General features: G+C 32.7%; 1 protein-coding gene across 1 annotated transcript in view; it reads right to left on the reverse strand.

The window, feature by feature from the left end:
* Positions 1–21,725, reverse strand: part of LOC111627900 (coiled-coil domain-containing protein 6-like) — a 53,200-nt gene that overhangs the window by 15,663 nt on the left and 15,812 nt on the right. The window contains exons 3-5 of the mRNA XM_023371580.1: positions 7,839–8,071; positions 3,861–4,018; positions 3,415–3,571 (exon numbers count right to left, since the gene is read on the reverse strand). Coding sequence (XP_023227348.1) covers positions 3,415–3,571; positions 3,861–4,018; positions 7,839–8,071 — 548 coding nt within the window. The remainder of the gene's footprint in view (positions 1–3,414; positions 3,572–3,860; positions 4,019–7,838; positions 8,072–21,725) is intronic.

The following is a 21,725-nucleotide window of genomic DNA, read 5'->3' on the forward strand; positions in this document are numbered from 1 at the left end:
ATATGAGCCGTTTATTTTGAAAGTGGGGCAAGTCCATTTTTGAAAAAAATGGAGATAATGGTAGTTATAGATAAAACTTGTTATGATCTTTTTATGCATAAACAATTTATACTAAAAAAAAATTCAGATTCTAGTATTTGGGAGATGGAAGTTTTAGCTCTTAACAGTATTGAAAATATGTTTATTTTGAAAGTGGTGCAAGTCCATCTTAGATTGAAATTATTTTTGACCGAATATATTACGGCAAAATTTAGCTCCGGTTGCTGTATGGTAAAGCAATGTGGTCATTTGACGTCATGTCTGAAATCTATCTAATCTATCTTTGATATTGAAAGTCAGTGGTTGTACAATATTTCATAAATAACAAAAAGTATATCTTAATTTTGTGTTTCGATAATAATATGTTTACTTCCAACACCAAGAAATTTTAGTAATATTGGCAGCACTCTGAAAAACTGTAAACGGTATAACATTCATCTTATTTTATCAGCTTGCAAGTAAGTTCCAATTCAGTTTCTAATAAAATACTCGACAAGTCGACATTGTGTTTCTTTGTGCTCGGCGTACAAAAACCATTAACAGTTTCATTCTTATTTGGAAAATAAATAATGGATTGCGGTTTATTTTATAAAAAGAAAAAAAATGGCTCAAAACGATTACAATGGAAATTATAACTCTGATGCGTCTGAAAGTGAATTTGGTAGGTAACAAAAGAAAATAAAAATAATTTTCTGTGTAATAATGCCACTTCAATAAAATCATCATTCGCAAGTAATTTTATTATTTTTATTTTGTCTGTAGAAATAAGACCCATGGCAATCAGTACTAAAAGAAGACTCTTGGAATCAGGATCTAAATGCGAAGGCAATTCAGACCAAAATTATTCAAAAAAATTCAAAAAAAGAAGAATAGTTGAACCATTGACTTCGTCATCAGCTGAGGATGATGCTACAGAGGAACGTTACAAAGAAAAAAAGGTTACTTATGTCCAAAAAATAAGAAAAGTCAATCGAAATAGTGGAAAAAAATATTGCACACAAGAAGGCAAAATTATTCCCGAGAAAAAATTCATGAATAAAGACTGCCAATGCTCAAGGGCATGTGAAAAACTAATTAGTGAGGAAGAACGGAAACTAAATTTTAATAAATTTCGGAACCTTGCAGATTTCAATAAGCAAAATTTATTTCTATATGCATATTTACTCGCAAACTGGGTACAAAAAGAAAACACCAAAGGAATTTCAAAGGAGCAGCAAAGAATTTTAGTTTTAAATATTATTTGAATACAAATCATGGAAATATTTTATTATTTAAAACATATTTTCTACACACTTTTAATATCTCTAAAGGACAATTAGACCGTGTTCTGAAAGCAGAAGTTGTAGGAAAAGATTTACGTGGCCAGAGAGAAGGATCTTCCTGGAAAACCAGTGAAAATTTGGTAAATGATATAAAGCAACACATTCAAAGTATTCCTCAGTATGAAAGCCATTATACAAGGAATCACAATCCAGGGAGAAAATATTTAAACCCAGAACTAAATATAAGAAAAATGTATAATTTATATGTGGATCATTGTACACTGAACCAGATACCCTACGTAAACGAGTGGATTTACAGGAATATTTTTAAAACACAATTCAATTTGTATTTCCACCATCCATGCAAAGACACCTGCCAAAAATGCAATATGTTTAATATGAAAATCAAAACTTCTTGCAATATTCAAGAGCAACAGAACCTGAGAGAACAACATGAAATGCACTTGATAAATGCTGAAATGGCAAGGAAATCTTTGCAGGAAGACAGAGATATGGCTGTAAATAATCCGGAAGAATATTTTGCATTCTCCTTTGATTTACAAAAGGCACTACCTTATCCTAAGCTAACAGTATCAATTGCATATTATAAGTGGAATATGTATGTATTGAATCAAGGCTTCCACAATTTTCATAATGATGGAGTTAGTATGTATGTTTGGGATGAAACTATAGCATCCCAAAGAGCACAAGAAGTAGCATCTTGCTGTTTGAAGCACTTACAGACTGTGACAACCCAAAAACACATTATAGCTTATGGTGACATGTGCACTGGCCAAAATAGAAACATAAAGTTGGCCTTAATGTGGATGAAATTGTTCAGTCCAGTGACAATGAAATAAATAAAATTTGTGATCAATGAAATAAATATCATTGATCACAAATTTTTATTTTCAGGACATTCATTTTTACCGAACGATTGTGATTTTGGAGTTGTAGAAATGGCAATCCAGAAAACCAGTTCCTTGTATATTCCCCAGGATTACTATAAACTAATACGAAATTGTCAAAAACATAATAAATTTTTAGTACATGAAATGAAATGCAAAATTTTTTTTTCAACCCAATCTCTGGGGAAAGCAGTTTTAACAAGAAACAAAAATACCGATAGAGAAATCATGAATTGGTTAAATATATGCTGGATCAGATTTACAAGGGATGCACCATACAAAATGTTCTACAAAACTTCGATAGAATGAGATGCTGAATTTAAAATTATCGATTTGTCACCACAACGAGGAAGACCAATTAATTTCAGAAATATAAAGTTATCTTTTCTGTATGAAAAAAGGAGATCTATTACATCTGAAAAATACAAGGACATGATGAATTTATTACCATATATACCTCCCGTTCATCATGAATATTTTAAAATGTTAAATCCTGAATAAAATTCATTTAATTATACCTACATATAAACTGAAAATGTATAATTTCATTGAAATTCTTAATAAAACTGAATTTTTTTTGTTATGTTATATTTTCTACTAGAATATTCTTTGTTTTGTTTCACTTTTTATCAAATGAATAAATATTTATAAAAATTTGAATAGTATTTTGTTTTTATTATTAAAAAAAGGCTGATGCAGATGAAAAAATTCCCAATTAAATGAACAATTACAATAATTCATTAATTTTCAAAGTGAGGCAAATCCATTTAGTTATAATGAAACTCTTACTTTTTTTAGTCGGCACTGTAAACACTTTTGGATTATAAACTGACATTATCTGGTACCACAAAATATTAAAAATATATCTATTAATACTTACNCAAAAACAATAATGGTGTACTACCACAGTTCACTCTTGTGTTACAATGGAACAGAGACAACTGAATACACTAAAAAGCGACAACTAGTTCACACTACAATCAGTGTTGCTGAATCATTCTCTCACTGCACCAGAAGTGACACAAAGCGCAACTCACGAAACCTAAGACACAAAGCATGCCATTTTCAAACTCTCACAAATTATTTTCAATATTTTGCATTAAAATCTCGCAACCCCAAGATTTTGCTAAGCGACCCCAAACGGGGTCGCGACCCATAGTTTAAGAAGCCCTGATCTATACTATAATAAAAACAGTTATATATACCTTTCTTCATCCATTTCAAGACTAGATTCACTTTCAGAGAGATGGCGACATAATGCTTCACGCCTTTCAGTCTCCATCTGAAGTCTGCGTTGTAGCCTAACATTTTCTTCACGTATATTTTTTTCTTCAATAGCATAACGAGCCATCTTTTCAGAATCTAGATTAAGACAAATTTACAGTATCTACTGTTTATAAAGACATACACAACTAAAATACAACATTAGAAATCTATAATTCTCAAAACTAGGAATAGCAAAATGGTTAAGTAATATTGGGAAACTATTGATCACATTTAATTAAATAATCAGAAATAAATCGTGTAATTAAGAAAAAATGTACAAATTATTATAAAAACTGATAAGAAGCACATTATATCTTATAATTATTGATATATTGAAAACCTTAATTTATTTTGAAATAATTTATTACTTAAATTCATTACTTACGTTCTTGATGAGTATTAATTAACTGCATCTTTAATTTAGAAACCTCATTACGAAGATGCTTAATATGCAAAGCAAGATTGGCAGCTGTATCTCCATTGTTCACATTGCTTGGGGAGGGAGGTGTAGAAGGAGGTTGATCTAATTTCTCTTGAAGCATTCTAAAATAAGTAATTTTTAAGAAAGCTATAATTTTAAATTTTCAGTAGGAAAAAAAATTAAAATTTTCTCAAGTATTAATATAAAATAACAGAATAGATGTAATTGATTTGTATTAATAACAGTTTTAGAATTCCATACTTTATACCAAAAATTTTGCAAATACAGGAATAAATTTACAAAAAAATTATAAGAATTTAGCAGATAAATATAGGAAATTTTAAAAAGAATTCTAGACAAAATGTAATCTTGTAATGTAGTAAAGAAACAAAACTGCTTTAGGAAAACAAAAGATTTTTGATTTCCTAAAGCAGTTTTGTTTCTTGATTTATTACTACTATGGGTTTGTGTATTTTCATGACATTTTTTGTAGTAATTAGTAACAAATTTCAATTTATTCACTACTTCCTAATACTTTACTAATATACAGATTGTTTCTAAAATAATCATCTATTTTATTGAAATAGAGATTAAATTTGACAGAGATACCTTGATGACACAATTATCTACATATTTCACTAAAAAATACAATACAAAGGACTTAATTTCTGTTAAAAAGTTTTTAACTTTTTAATTTTCTTTTCAGACCCATATTATTCATTATGACAGTTCAGTAATGTGTTATAGTCACAAAATAATGAAATGTAATGACCTTAGTAAAGCCTGTAAGATATATAAAATCAGAAGGGAGCAATTCAGAAAATAGCCTCTGAAATACTTGTTCCAAATGCAACTGAGATTTGTAGAGATGGAGTATACATAGAAACTGTTAATGATAAAATGGTATGATACATGTATTTTGTAAAGACATATACAAAGGATGTTTCTTTTTCAACCTCTAATGGTCCATAAAATAAAGACAAATGTGAATAACAAAATGAATTTATTACCAAAAGTTAGGTACAAACATCGTTACTTTTTGGCATAATCACTGTGAAGATTGAGGCCTTTGTCTATCTGCGGACAAGCTTTGAAATCTTCTCTTCATAGAATGTTGCCGCCAATGACTTGAGATGGGCCCTAATGTTGTTTTGAACATCGTCATTAGTCTCAAACCTCTGCCCACCTAGCCATGTTTTCAGTTCAGGAAAGAGGGGGAAGTCTTCACCACCTTTAAACACCCAGCGTGTAGCCCGATTTAGCGCCAAGCAATTTCTACCTCTTTCCTGAACTGAAAACAGCAGAGGTTTGAGACTGATGACAATCTTCAAACAATGTTAGGGCCCATCTCAAGTCATTGGCACCAATATTCTATGAAGAGGAGATTTCAAAGCTCGTCCACAGATAGACAAAGGTCTGAATCTTCACAGTGATTATGCCAAAAATTAACCATGTTTGTACCTAACTTTTCATAATAAATTCATTTTGTTATTTACATTTGTCTTTGTTTTATGGACCATTAGAGGTTGAAAAAGAAACAGCCCTCATATACCATAACATTATACTCCTCCCTACAAAATGCTCCAAAGTCCATTTGAAGAAATCAAGAAAACCTTTTTGAACTGGTCATATTTTACCTCATTATGGCTAATTCTTGGGGATTTCAATGCTAGAATTGGAAACAAATGTGATTCAATCTATAACAGAAAGAATCTGGTGGTTTATATGACCACAGTACTGAACCAGGTGCCAAAAACAGGAGCTGATAAAGTCCTTTAAAATGCTCATTACTTATTCTGTACATTATATTGCTGTAGAGGAATCCTATTTCAAATAAATAAATATATTTAACCCTTTGGCACGCACCTAGTGCCGTTTAGGCAGTAATCAATTTTTAATTAGTTAGTGTAAAAATTCTAATTGTTTGAAAAATCTGAAAAAAATTATTACCTGTCTAATTTTTCTTCAATTTTATGATGCACAATTCAATTTTTGCTTCAAGCATTTCATTTTTTTTATTTAATTATTGGTGTCAAATCGACACTATAGTGTGCATGATCTTGGATTTCAATTTTCAAACATCCCACCAGTTGATGATACTAAAAATAGCTGCAGCAGCAGCACACACGTGCTTCTGCGCTTATAATCATATTATTTTTATGCGAACAACTTCTAAAAAACTCAAATTTGATCTGGAAATAATTTAATTTTTCCAATGGTATTTTTAAATCATTTTATAAAATTATATAACACCATGATCCATATAATTTTTGTATTTTTTAATTTTATGAATATAAAAATGTGAGCGACTGTAATATGTAAATTAAAGAATTTTCGTTTATTAACTGCGTCTAGGCATGTATGTATCCAGCAGATACATAGCGGTTTTTTTTGTTGAATTTCTTAAAAATAAAACAGTTGAAGTGTGGGCTTTTTAGTATTTCTCATCTGATATATTCTGAAGCAATTCCCTTAGTAGTTTTAAAATTTATGATTTTTTTTCAGAGAAATTTTACAAAAACCAATACCTTTTCATTACATGCAGTAAATTCTCTCACAGTGTGGGAGCGCTGTACTTATGCCATTGTTATGCACAACAATAGCAATTTAATAAAATAACTATGTAGAATATTTAACCTTTACCACAATGCTATACATTATATCTTTTTCTCTTGGTTTCAATGACAGGATCAATCCCAAAACATTTCAAATACGTCATTGCAGCTTTTTTTGATAACGTGATTTTCTCACTTCGGTGTTATTGTTCTGCTGTCTCGCGATTAGTTTTATGATAAGAAATCTAATACTTTCTATTTTGCAGAAGTTAAAATTTATGTTCATAACATAGCAATACCATTTAGGAATTGTAAACAAACATTTATTTGGTAATTTTATAAATATTTCTTAAAGTATTAAATATACAAATTATAGAATTCATTACTGGCAATACTAGTTGTCAAATCTGAAACAAAACATTCCCCTGAGTGCAAGAAAATTTGTTAGTTGTTCAACCCATTACTGACAGAGAGAGAGTTTTTGAAAACAAAGTATTATAAAAAATTAGTAGTTTATTTATAGTACTTCACAGTGGGGAACCTGCAAAGACTATTACTTTCACGGGAGAAAATAAACAAACCTTTACTATCCTGAATTTGAAAAATAATATGATCCTGTGAAATTTAAGAAATCTGATGTCAATAAGACAAAGTTGAAATTATTTATATCTAGTTGATATAAGTTTAGTTTTTGAATTTACAGATCAAATTTCAGAAAATATAAATAAAAATCTCAGTTTTTACCTATAAGTATTTTATACCTTTAGATAGTAGAGAAAATGTAGAAATTGATAACATAATCATAATCAAGCATATATATCAGTAAAAATATGAAAACTGCATTAAAATAACACACTTTGTTGAATGTCTCAGATGAAAAAGTAATTGAATTGAGTCTCGCCACCATATTGATTAACACACGATTGATTCTGAGCATGTTGCATTGCATCAAATTAAATAATTTTTATAAATTAAAATAATAAACATGTATATAAAATAATTGACTATATCTGTTCACAATAATATCGTAAAACACACTGCACTTATAGTTTAGCATTTCCGATAACATTTAATTAATTTTTTAATTTTATTATATTTTATATATAAAAATCAAAGAAAAAAACATAAATGTGTAAAACTTAATAAAATAAAATACATCTGAAACGTCAGATAACACATAAATATGAGAATCCATAAAAAGAAATAGTTAACAATAATTAAAATTAAACAGTGTGATATATCTGAATTTACAATATTATAAGGGGCTACTATATTAAAATTAATAATTATACATTAACTGCTTACATATGAGAATGTGAATGCATGCCTACACATATGAAAAATGTGTAGGCATGCATAAAATAAATACAAAAATTTATCCATTTACCTTTTTTCAGCTTCTAATTTATCCATACGTTTCCACAACCTATTAACCAATGCTTCCTGTTCTTGTTCCAATGTATTCTCCAATTCTATTTTTTCTCTTCTTAACTGTTCCAAAGTATCCTGTTTAGTCAAAGTTTCTGCTTCAAGTCTTTCAATTTTCCTCATTAGTTTATTAACAAGTGCTTCTTGTTCCTTTTCTAGTGTCTCCTCAAGTTGAACTTTCTCTTGACGTAACTACAAATACAATTGCAGAATATTTTTTAAATAAACATAAAAACCATTACTGATTTAATAATAAAATTTAACAACAAATTTCATATTTTATTAATACTTTTAAGATACCATAAAACAAATTTGGTTTAAATAGATTAATTTTTATTTATAGGAATATATCAGATTTTGTTCATTAATTGAGCCATTTATTTTGAAAGTGGGGCAAGTCCATTTTTAAAAAAAATGGAGATAATGGTAGTTATAGATAAAACTTGTTATGATCTTTTTATGCATAAACAATTTATACTAAAAAAAAATTCAGATTCTAGTATTTGGGAGATGGAAGTTTTAGCTCTTAACAGTATTGAAAATATGTTTATTTTGAAAGTGGTGCAAGTCCATCTTAGATTGAAATTATTTTTGACCGCATATATTACGGCAAAATTTAGCTCCGGTTGCTGTATGGTGNAAAGCTGATCAGCTGGCCAAACAGGCTGCTGCTTCCAGCCTTACTCCTTGCTACAACAAAATTCCTGCTTTGCAAATCAAGCAATGGACTTGGAAATTCGCTCTTGGTCAATGGCAAGAAGAATGGGATAATGGATCTACAGGCAGATTAACGCACACCTTTATCCCAAACGTTAACAAAAGACTTAAATGGTAACACTTAGAACCAACCTCCATGACCCAGTTAATTACTGGACATGGTAATTTCAATAGCTATTTAAAAATGTTTCATCTTAAAAACATGGACATCTGCCCCTGCAACAGTACTTCAACCCAAGACAGCCAGCATTATCTATGGGACTGTGAACTTTTTAACAGAAAAGAGACAGTCTCATGGGGCATGTGCTCCATGCTGGAAACAATTGGCCATGCCCTAACAGCAGACTCATGAAAGACTTGAATGTTTATCAACATCTCAAGTTTCTGGAAACAGCAGCAGCACTCAACCCACCATGCGATCAACAGTCTGCTAGAAATGATTGATCAACTGGCTAACTTTTTCTCTGACAATTGTTCCAGGCTTCCACCCAGTTTTGCTGCTCCATTATGTAACACAGATTGTTCTTCCATTGTGTAACAGGGTAAGTAGCACCGTTTTCTCTTGTGCAATCGTGTTCATGCACTCTTGGTACCAATGTTCCCTCTAATTTTTTTTGTAGATGAGCGGAACATATACTTCTCTGAGCAAAAAAAAATTTTGCTGAGCAGATTCTGAGCAAAAAATTTTTCTGGGCATATATATATACAGTATAATCTTATTTTTTCCTGTAAAAATTAAAATAATTAATTATAAAGTAGAGATTAAAATTCATTTTAAAACATACTGTATTTTGACGAGTATAAGTCGCACTTTTTTTACTACTTTTTGGGGCTCAAAATCATGGTGCGTCTTATACTCGACAGGTAACCATTTTTACAGTGAAATTATTTACAGTAGTGGTCCACTCTAGGGACCAACCTGTGCAGTGATCCGTTAAGCACATGGTCCCTCAACCGAATGGCTAGAGTACCTAGATTATCAGAATAGCGACACACGAGTCATCGTCGCCATGTTCTGTCAACTGTCATTGCGTGACTTCTGAGTTTACATTAAGAAATGACAATTATTTCAGTTTAATAAAGGTGTCAATTCACCCATCCATCATCATATTCTTGAATAAAAACAAATAAAATGCATCTTTTTAATAAAAAAAATGAATAAAATGCATCCGTCACATTCTTGAATAAAAAAATGAATAGAATGCAATCTCCCATTAAAAAAGTTTTTCTAAATTTTCTGTCTCAAAATAGGGGCGTGTCTTATACTCGACAGCGACTTATACTTGTCAAAATATGGTACTTTTATACGAAATATTATCTTTTGTCAATGATTTAATGTATTTAATCAAAATATACGCAGCAATAATCATGTTGCAGACAGAGTGAGAAATAAGTAAACAACAATTCAAATGGGTGTGCATGCTCGCCTGCACGGCACATAAATTCTCGTGTGCGGCAACAATTTGAGCAGTGCGCAGCTTAGAGGGAACATTGCTTGGTACCTGTGTGTCCTGTATGTGCACTCCAAGCTCGTGTACTGCAGTGCAGTATCATCTATATTTGTTTGTAATGTTTTCTGTAATCCATTGTAAATCTCGGGCTTTACCATTCTGTATGCATCACTAATCTTATGTTTGTGTAACTTTTCTATACTCGTGTATTATTAACCTACTTATCTCTGCAACTGTATTTTGTACAATGTCTAACACCAATTATAAACCTCTTATGCATTCAAGAGGTATATTATTGTTGCTTTTGTTGCAATGTACTACCATCTGTAAACTGTTACTCAGTGTACATTACTCTTGTCCTCTTGTTCTGCATACTTCTTGTAAGCAAAATCGCACTGTACATATCACGTTAATTATTATGTATATTTATGTTGTAGCTCTATACATATACATTTTTATGTACTCGCAGCTTTTTGGGGCACATCAAAGTATTTCGGTCAATTCTTTATCTGTAATATGTATTGTTATGCTTTCAATATTTGTGATGCAGGTACCATGTACACTCATCTATCTTCTCCACTTTGCCCCCTTTTCATCCCCTATCCTTCATCTCCTTTACTCCCATTTCACCAACTTTTTTCCTCCAACCTCCAGGTCATACCTATGAGTGGAACCTGGAGACCCCCTCTTTCAATTAAAATGTAAAAATAAAAAAAAACCATTTATCCTGTATTATATGCATTTTGCTTAATCATTTACTACTTAAAGAATTTACAGCTATAAAACTTCTTATCCTTTATCGATAAACATCAATAAAGCATTAGAATGGCTATATCTTAAAACAGGAGTTATTAAGCTTTTTTGTTTCATGGACCCCTTTTCCAGTCAGGTGGAAGGTTACGAATTCCTTTCTCAGAATATTTTTAAGTGCATAAAATAAAATTACATAAGAAACAGTTATTAAAACATTTATTAAAATAAAAAAACATATATAGTAATAGACGTTGTATGTGATTTTTTCTTAACACAACAATTAACGATACATTTAAAATATAGGAAAGTTAAAACTGATTTATACCCTTCCAAGCCACAGACCCTGGCTAAGAACACTTGTCTTAAAAAGACTTACCACACCAGTCTGCTTGTTTATAATTTTAGTGACATTAGTAGTGGACTGATTTTATGTTTGCAATAATAATGTAAAACACACTGTACTTATAGTTTAGCATTTCCGATAATATTTAATTTATTTTTGAATTTTTGAATCTAAGTAAAACATATTTTTTAAATTAAGTTTTACACATTTCTATCTGCAACTTCAGGTAATACAAACATATAAAAATTCATCAAAAAAGTTAATTAATAATAATTAAAATCGAAAAAATAAATAAATAAAACTTTCAAGGCAAGGAAACTTGTAAAAAGTAAGGTATGTGATCATCTTAGACTTAATGTTATCGGGTTAGTGTTGTTTGTTTATGTTTGTTTATAACATAACACGCACAAAATAAAAAAGAAAATAATATTAGTTAAATATATAAGAAATATATTTTAATTCCTAGGACACACAAACTAAGCCCCCAGTATAATCTAGCCCTGCTCCCAGTGCTTATATACCTACACATCTGAACTTATTTGGGACTGTTCCAGGGATATATCTCCCTAAACATAAAAAAGTATCAAAGTAGAAGAGAACTCTCCCTGTAGTCTTAATAGAAATTATGGCTTTACAATTACTGTTCTGACTACACGTTTGTGTTATGGTCACACAATAATTAAACAGAACAAATTTGTTCTTTTAATATGATTTTTCTTATATCGCAAATACTTTCGATGAGTATTATATCGTCGTCCTCAGACGAAAAGGAACAAATTTGTTCTTTTTCACCTGAGGACGACGATATAATACTCATCGAAAGTACTTGTGATATAAGAAAAATCATATTAACACTGAACTCAGTGCTTGTTATCAAGAAGTTATGTATACAAAGGATTGACCACTGCACATATCATTTTGAGCATCTAGGAGCAAAACCGCTTCTGGCTTCTCTCTCTTCCACAAGTTTACTGACTACAGTTATTTTTGCTTTTATTCTATTTATTTCTTCATTACTTCAAAAATTGACTTCTGCATTTATTAATTTATCATTTGAATTTCTAGTTCTTAAAAAGAAATGTTTAAATAGAATATAAGAAGTGTTTAAAACTTTTAATATGTTTTGTTCTCCCTGCCTACCAGGATTACTTTATACTGCATCTAAGTTGTCATTTCTATTTAATACTTAATTATTATTGTTATAAATATTCTGATGATTATTTCTTGCATTTATCCTGTCGAGTTTGGACAGGGTCATTGGACAGTTAGAACATGATAAACCCCAGCTCTGTTTTCGATCACCATATCAGCATTCTACCTGCTTAATTGTGAGTTTTGTGTATATATTTTTATTGATGGTGTCAAATGGTTTATTTTAATATCTCATTTCTCAAAATCAGTGCGCAATTAACAAAGTTATGGCTATTTCTCTACGGTGTCCACGCGGTCCACTTTGTGGTCCATTTCCAGCACCTACCTTACATTTCATTCATGATAGCAATCTCTTGTTTACACTGTTGTGTACGGCTTATTTTCCTCAGTTAGACAATATATTACTTTAATATTTCTGCTTTTATAAGGGGTTTTTTTTTTTGTCACTTCTGGTCCAATTTTAGGACATTCTTCCAGCTTCATTTCTGGCCATCATTTTCGGGTGATTGTGAGATGGGCATTTTTGTTGTGTAAATTTCATTCTTCTACATCTATTTGCACACTAGAAAAAAGGGCTGGTACTTGAGGGCTAAACAAGGGTCATTGTTTGTTCCTCATCTTGGACCATAACCTGATCATACACATTAATACTCTACTCAACCCTAACTTACGCTACTTTTACTTCACTTTTGCTTTGGGTGCATCATTTGCACTATTCCCTTGGTTTTTCGGTCTGATTATTAATTCTTATGGTCTTTTGCTTCACTCCCCCCCTCAGTCATTAAGTGAGAAGTTCAGTCATAAAGCAAGCCATTCTGTTTTGGACCTAGTGTCAGTTTTGATTTAGTTTTGTGCTTCTTATCATTCTGTTCACCCTATCACCAGTCCTTAAGATACTGTTTAGCTAGAATGTGCTCTTATTTATCATTATTTGTCCTTGTGTTGTGATCATATGGTTTGCCATTCATGATGGCATCTTCCAAATCTACCTCTCACTCAGACCCACACGCTACCTCACCAGAGGTACTGTACCTTGCTACCCTGAGTATACTATTCTTCGTGAGGCCAGGCTACACTTGGTGAGCATATTGGATCTAGTTCCAGAGTCCTGCTGCCCTAACTTAAAAATTGAGGAAAAAATGGAAGTTAGAGAGAGTTTCTCAACTTCACTCATGTGGAGGCCAACTCTGGGATTCTACACGAGGTATGCTCAAAGCAGGAATCCACTTCCAGGCCGAGTGAAAGAAGCAACATACCAGTACAGCTATCCTGTGCTGATATATTAAGTCAAAACAATAACATCCAGCTAAGCAGCATAACCAAAGCAATTAATCAAACTCTTGGCAAGAAAATAAACAAAGAAGGCATGAGCAGCAGCCATGCTGTGCTTGTGTATGCCAAGGGTAACAATGAGTCTCAATCTAAACCGGAAATTAAAAAGATTAAAGCCACCATAATGAAAAGCATAAAACCACAGCAACTTAAAGCGAGTGTCAAATCAATAAGAGAAATAAGAAATGACGGCATCTGTCCTAACTTCATCCTATGAACAAAACAAAATGCTTCATGAGGATTTTGGGAAGGATTTTCTTTCCAACTGCAGAATAAGCACTAGCATTCATAAAGGGAGGGTAAAGGAAAACTGTCAACATGTCATTATAGCAGTGTTGCTACACATCAGGAAGTTAATTGTCTCCCACAGACATCTCTCCATTGCTTGAGCCAATATCAAAGCAGATGATTATATCACGATTCTCTGCTGCTATAACTGCTGTGGCTACAATCACCACGCTAGTAAGTGTCCAGGAGAGCTTAGATATAGTAGTCACTGTGCCAAGCAGCACCGTTTTGCTGACTGCCAACACCTCAACAAGGCTCCTTGTTGTACTAATTGCAAAGCCGCTAATAAAGTTCAACCAGAAAGAAAGCAGCTGAAAACTGACCACAATGCTTTTGATCTTGCTTGCCCAATAACCAACAGAATCAAATCTAACACAGTCAGTCAAACTAATTATGGCCTTTAATTTCCACATCATCACCACTCAGTCAAATCATAACAACCTGAAAATTCTGCAGATCGATCTCCAAAAGGGCAAAGCCCCCCTCCTCTTTGGTCATCAAAACTGCAGAGGACTGGCACTCAGACATCATTGTGGTCTAGGAACCGTACCTTTTTAATGGCTACCGTACACATTACAGCAACTGGAATGTTATTCCTCCCAGAGGCTTTAATGATAACATCAAATGGCCATCCTTATAAGAGATACTAGCCTAACTGTACAGTTCATGCAACATCTCTCAACTCACTATATTACAACCAGTACAGTGCACATGGTCATCTATATTTCTTCTATCTACTGCTTACCTTTTGAAAACATCAAGCCTTTGTTAGAGGACCTTGATAACACCAATAACAAAATTACCGACCACCCATGGCTTATCTGTGGTGATCCCAATGCTAAATCCTTCCTGTGGCATAGTCCCATAGAAGATCCGAGAGGCTATTGCATGTTTGAACTGATAGCGGCTCTTCAACTGACATCCTGCAACACCAGTCCTCTCCTGACCTATTTTTCTTCTAGGGGAGAAAGCTGGGTGGATGTCACATTAGCTAATGCTCACATGGTTCCCATGATTAATTACTGCTCAACTATGGAAGAACCGAGTTCCAGTAATCATCATTATGTTAAAATTGAACTAAACATTGAAATCAATAGGATCAAAGATATTACCACCTACAGCTGTACCCACTGGAACCACTTACATCTGCTACAGAACAACTGGGTCATGGATTCTCCTATTACTGGTATGACAGAATATGGAATTGACCAGTGTGTTTCTGACCTGACTAAGACCATACTCCATAGCTACCACTGGGCAAACCATAAGAAAAACAAAAAGAATACAAAAGCCCCATGGTGGGATAATGAACTTGATTAGTGTTGAAAGGAAGTGCGTAAGCTACATAGAACATATCAGAGACAAAGAGATGGTAACGTGAGAGAAATCCAGAGGGCCAACTACTTTGCCAAATTTAACAACTATAAAACCTTAATAAATTGTAAAAGACATCAAGCGTGCAGAAGATACTGCGAATACTTCAACACCCCTTGAAGCAAGCCGTATTATATTGCATTTAAGAGGAAAACAAGGCGGAAATACCCTCTACGGTACTTATGGCGGAGGGCACTTACACCAACTCCCTAATAAGTACTATGGACGAGCTCTTCAACTATCACTTTCCATTTGATGATGCTGATCTTGATACTAACACCCAGCGAGAATTGCGCAGCAACTGCCATGTGGCATCAAAAGACCAGGACAACAGACCATTCACATATAATGAAATACCCCATGCTATTAAACTCATTAAATTAAAAAAGCTCCAGGCATTGATCAGGTAACTGGGAAGATGATAAGAGAGGCATATGATGCAATTCCTACTACTTTCATTACTCTGTAAAACTGCTGCCTTTCTCTTGGGTGCTTCCTTGCTGACTGAAAAAGGGCATCTGTTAAATTCATTCAAAAGAGGCCTAATGATAATCCAAAACACCCAAAGGATTTCAGACCTATCAGCCTCCTTCCTGTAATGGGGAAAATCCTTGATAGGCTGATCAGCAATACGATTTTAAATTATTTGAGGAGAAATAACATTTTAAGTCCCCACCAGCATGGATTCACACCTGAAAAATCTACTACTACTGCTCTATCCAACATTATCGAGTACATCAATTCTGCCAAAAAAGAAGGTAAACACACACTTCTTGTGTCTATTGACTTCCGTAGAGCGTTCAATAATCTCTGGTGGCCGGTGATTCTCCATCAACTGCAGGCTTATAACTGCCCCCACAACTTATACAACCTGATGAGTAGTTTCATAAATGAGAGGCAGGCAGGCTGATACACCACCAACTTTAGATACTGCCATCGTGTTACCAAAGGTTGCCCACAGGGTTCAATTGCTGGCCCTGGCTTGTGGACAATTGTACATAATGACCTCCTAACAATTCTCAATGGACCAAAAGATCAGCTTTTGCAAGGGTATGCAGACAACACAGTGATTCTCATGTCAGACAATAACATTTGTCTAACATGAGAATCACTTTGTCAACTTTGTCATTGCAATTCTCCATTGTAATAATTTACTTGAAAAGGTTTCCAACTGAAGTAAAAGTGTTAACCTCCCAATCAACTATGACAAGTGCATGTATATTATTTTCTCAAAAAAAAAAAAGCCACTCCAGAAAAGTCCTAGGATTCTTATAGATGGGCATCGGATTCCAAGAGTAACTAATTTCACTAATCTTGGGTTTGTTGTTGAGCAGAAACTCCAATGGACTAAACACATGGACATGGTGAGTGCCAAAGCTGTTCAGGTGTCTAATGCTCTGAACAGTATCACAAAAAAACACCTGGAGAATATGTTATAATATGGCACGTTATATCTACATGGAGGCCATAGAGCCTATTCTTTTGTATGCTGAGCCTATCTGGGCAGCAACCACCCAAACTGTGTACATTCAATGCAAACTCCTAAAGGCACAGAGGATTGCAGCTCTACGTATTTGTAGAGCATACAGAACAGCACCTACTTCAGCCCTGCTTGTCATTGCAGTTCTCCTTCCAGTGTATATTAAAGCCAGGATGGCTATGTTGAACTGGAATATCTGTAACAAAATGAATGGCAAAGTTTCCAACAGCAGCAATAGTCATAACAACATCCTCTGTTTTTCCAGACCACATAAAGAGCAACATTGCTAACTTTGGCATAAAGTACAAGCTGGCAGATTCCAACTATTATGAAAATTATCCTATTCTTGGTGACAACTACTTAAGTGAAAATGTTGACAGCGACATCTCCATCTATACTGATGGATCAAAGAATCTAGCAGATGTTGGAGCAGCTTTCATCATCCTTTACCATCATAACACCGGTGTCCCCGACAGATTTGCTTTCAAACTGAGTCCGCACTGCAGTGTGCCGCAGACGGAAATCCTGGCCATTGTCAAAGCAATGGATCCTTGACTGGTTCCCTAGCAACAAAACTATAACCATCTACACTGACAGTATTATCCTAGCACCAATAGCCACAAGCATGTGATTTCTTTTAGGTGAGTCCGGGGATACACTGGTGTACCAAGAAATGAGAAAGCTGATCAGCTGGCCAAACAGGCTGCTGCTTCCAGCCTTACTCCTTGCTACAACAAAATTCCTGCTTTGCAAATCAAGCAATGGACTTGGAAATTCGCTCTTGGTCAATGGCAAGAAGAATGGGATAATGGATCTACAGGCAGATTAACGCACACCTTTATCCCAAACGTTAACAAAAGACTTAAATGGTAACACTTAGAACCAACCTCCATGACCCAGTTAATTACTGGACATGGTAATTTCAATAGCTATTTAAAAATGTTTCATCTTAAAAACATGGACATCTGCCCCTGCAACAGTACTTCAACCCAAGACAGCCAGCATTATCTATGGGACTGTGAACTTTTTAACAGAAAAGAGACAGTCTCATGGGGCATGTGCTCCATGCTGGAAACAATTGGCCATGCCCTAACAGCAGACTCATGAAAGACTTGAATGTTTATCAACATCTCAAGTTTCTGGAAACAGCAGCAGCACTCAACCCACCATGCGATCAACAGTCTGCTAGAAATGATTGATCAACTGGCTAACTTTTTCTCTGACAATTGTTCCAGGCTTCCACCCAGTTTTGCTGCTCCATTATGTAACACAGATTGTTCTTCCATTGTGTAACAGGGTAAGTAGCACCGTTTTCTCTTGTGCAATCGTGTTCATGCACTCTTGGTACCAATGTTCCCTCTAATTTTTTTTGTAGATGAGCGGAACATATACTTCTCTGAGCAAAAAAAAATTTTGCTGAGCAGATTCTGAGCAAAAAATTTTTCTGGGCATATATATATACAGTATAATCTTATTTTTTCCTGTAAAAATTAAAATAATTAATTATAAAGTAGAGATTAAAATTCATTTTAAAACATATTTTTATACGAAATATTATCTTTTGTCAATGATTTAATGTATTTAATCGAAATATACGCAGCAATAATCATGTTGCAGACAGAGTGTTAAATAAGTAAACAACAATTCAAATGGGTGTGCATGCTCGCCTGCGCGGCACNCCAACCTGTGCAGTGATCCGTTAAGCACATGGTCCCTCAACCGAATGGCTAGAGTACCTAGATTATCAGAATAGCGACACACGAGTCATCGTCGCCATGTTCTGTCAACTGTCATTGCGTGACTTCTGAGTTTACATTAAGAAATGACAATTATTTCAGTTTAATAAAGGTGTCAATTCACCCATCCATCATCATATTCTTGAATAAAAACAAATAAAATGCATCTTTTTAATAAAAAAAATGAATAAAATGCATCCGTCACATTCTTGAATAAAAAAATGAATAGAATGCAATCTCCCATTAAAAAAGTTTTTCTAAATTTTCTGTCTCAAAATAGGGGCGTGTCTTATACTCGACAGCGACTTATACTTGTCAAAATATGGTACTTTTATACGAAATATTATCTTTTGTCAATGATTTAATGTATTTAATCAAAATATACGCAGCAATAATCATGTTGCAGACAGAGTGAGAAATAAGTAAACAACAATTCAAATGGGTGTGCATGCTCGCCTGCACGGCACATAAATTCTCGTGTGCGGCAACAATTTGAGCAGTGCGCAGCTTAGAGGGAACATTGCTTGGTACCTGTGTGTCCTGTATGTGCACTCCAAGCTCGTGTACTGCAGTGCAGTATCATCTATATTTGTTTGTAATGTTTTCTGTAATCCATTGTAAATCTCGGGCTTTACCATTCTGTATGCATCACTAATCTTATGTTTGTGTAACTTTTCTATACTCGTGTATTATTAACCTACTTATCTCTGCAACTGTATTTTGTACAATGTCTAACACCAATTATAAACCTCTTATGCATTCAAGAGGTATATTATTGTTGCTTTTGTTGCAATGTACTACCATCTGTAAACTGTTACTCAGTGTACATTACTCTTGTCCTCTTGTTCTGCATACTTCTTGTAAGCAAAATCGCACTGTACATATCACGTTAATTATTATGTATATTTATGTTGTAGCTCTATACATATACATTTTTATGTACTCGCAGCTTTTTGGGGCACATCAAAGTATTTCGGTCAATTCTTTATCTGTAATATGTATTGTTATGCTTTCAATATTTGTGATGCAGGTACCATGTACACTCATCTATCTTCTCCACTTTGCCCCCTTTTCATCCCCTATCCTTCATCTCCTTTACTCCCATTTCACCAACTTTTTTCCTCCAACCTCCAGGTCATACCTATGAGTGGAACCTGGAGACCCCCTCTTTCAATTAAAATGTAAAAATAAAAAAAAACCATTTATCCTGTATTATATGCATTTTGCTTAATCATTTACTACTTAAAGAATTTACAGCTATAAAACTTCTTATCCTTTATCGATAAACATCAATAAAGCATTAGAATGGCTATATCTTAAAACAGGAGTTATTAAGCTTTTTTGTTTCATGGACCCCTTTTCCAGTCAGGTGGAAGGTTACGAATTCCTTTCTCAGAATATTTTTAAGTGCATAAAATAAAATTACATAAGAAACAGTTATTAAAACATTTATTAAAATAAAAAAACATATATAGTAATAGACGTTGTATGTGATTTTTTCTTAACACAACAATTAACGATACATTTAAAATATAGGAAAGTTAAAACTGATTTATACCCTTCCAAGCCACAGACCCTGGCTAAGAACACTTGTCTTAAAAAGACTTACCACACCAGTCTGCTTGTTTATAATTTTAGTGACATTAGTAGTGGACTGATTTTATGTTTGCAATAATAATGTAAAACACACTGTACTTATAGTTTAGCATTTCCGATAATATTTAATTTATTTTTGAATTTTTGAATCTAAGTAAAACATATTTTTTAAATTAAGTTTTACACATTTCTATCTGCAACTTCAGGTAATACAAACATATAAAAATTCATCAAAAAAGTTAATTAATAATAATTAAAATCGAAAAAATAAATAAATAAAACTTTCAAGGCAAGGAAACTTGTAAAAAGTAAGGTATGTGATCATCTGATGCCCATGGGACATTACACTTTGTATAACCAAACAGTCAAGGTTGAAATAAAAGCCTAAACTTCAGCAGAAGTAAAAAAATTACTTTTTTTATGTGTATTTTTATTGTTATATGATTCAAAAATGCAAAAATAAACATTAAATTTAAGAAACTTGCAGTAAATTATCTCAATATGTTATTTTATTGTACTGAAAGAATGTTTTCTTTAACGTTTAATTAACAACTAATTTTGTTAGATCTGATTAATTTTATATTTTAGTTGCAATTTTGCGAGCATGCTGGTCTCCCTCATTTATATGCAGCATACCTGTCATTCTGCAAAAATACAGTATGAATTGCTTCCTCTTACTTATTTTTTTTGTTCCTTCAATGAACTATTACTAAATTTTGGTACTTTTTGGTTAGCAGGACACCAGTCAATAGATGCAATCTAAATCACAAATGCATCTGAATTTTTCCATTATACAAAAGATTATATGTTTAAAGTGAAAAAGGAAGCAAACTTACTATTTCTGTTAATAGGATTTAAAAATTTATGAAGGAGGATTGTGAATTTAACACGCATACTATTTTTACACTAATTTCAATAAAACGATTAGCATATTTACATGCTTTAATCACTTTATTTATGCTTTTATGGAGTGAAAATACATTTTATTCTACTACAATTGTCATTGTAATTATTTATAAACATTTATTATATTTATAATTTTGATTTTTTATTATTTATTATGTTTATTTTTTTTTTTTAATTTTTACAATTCTAAGATGGGATGTCATCATTTATAATCACAAATTTCACATGATTATGTAAAATAGTTTTACACATCTGCAATAAGTGTCTTCATTTAACTTAATTTTTTTTGTTTGTAGCATTTGTATAGCAAGTATTTGTTTTTTCACGTTGATTTATTAATACTTATTGAAAATGAATTATACATTATGGGATCTGCCCAACGACGAAGAAGGTGCTATTAGTTTATTTCAAAAATAAGGAATTTTGCACAAAGAATCACCAAATGTAATTATTATTGCCTTACTGTCCTTTAGTTTCTTAATATATATTTTTTGTCAACTTGGACATTAATTATTAATAGGACAATTATACTGGTTTTTAAGTTTTTATGCAAGATTTGAGGAAGAAGTTCTTAAAGAAAACAGACAGGTAGCTCAATAAAGAAACTGTTTTCTTTAAGAACTTCTTCCTCAAATGTTGCATAAAAACTTAAAAACCAGTATAATTGTCCTATTAATAATTAATGTCCAAGTTGCCAAAAAATATATATTAAAATAAA

Source organism: Centruroides sculpturatus, unplaced genomic scaffold (assembly GCF_000671375.1).
Source record: "Centruroides sculpturatus isolate CEXI.00-Female unplaced genomic scaffold, Cexi_2.0 scaffold449, whole genome shotgun sequence".
NCBI lineage: Eukaryota > Metazoa > Arthropoda > Arachnida > Scorpiones > Buthidae > Centruroides > Centruroides sculpturatus.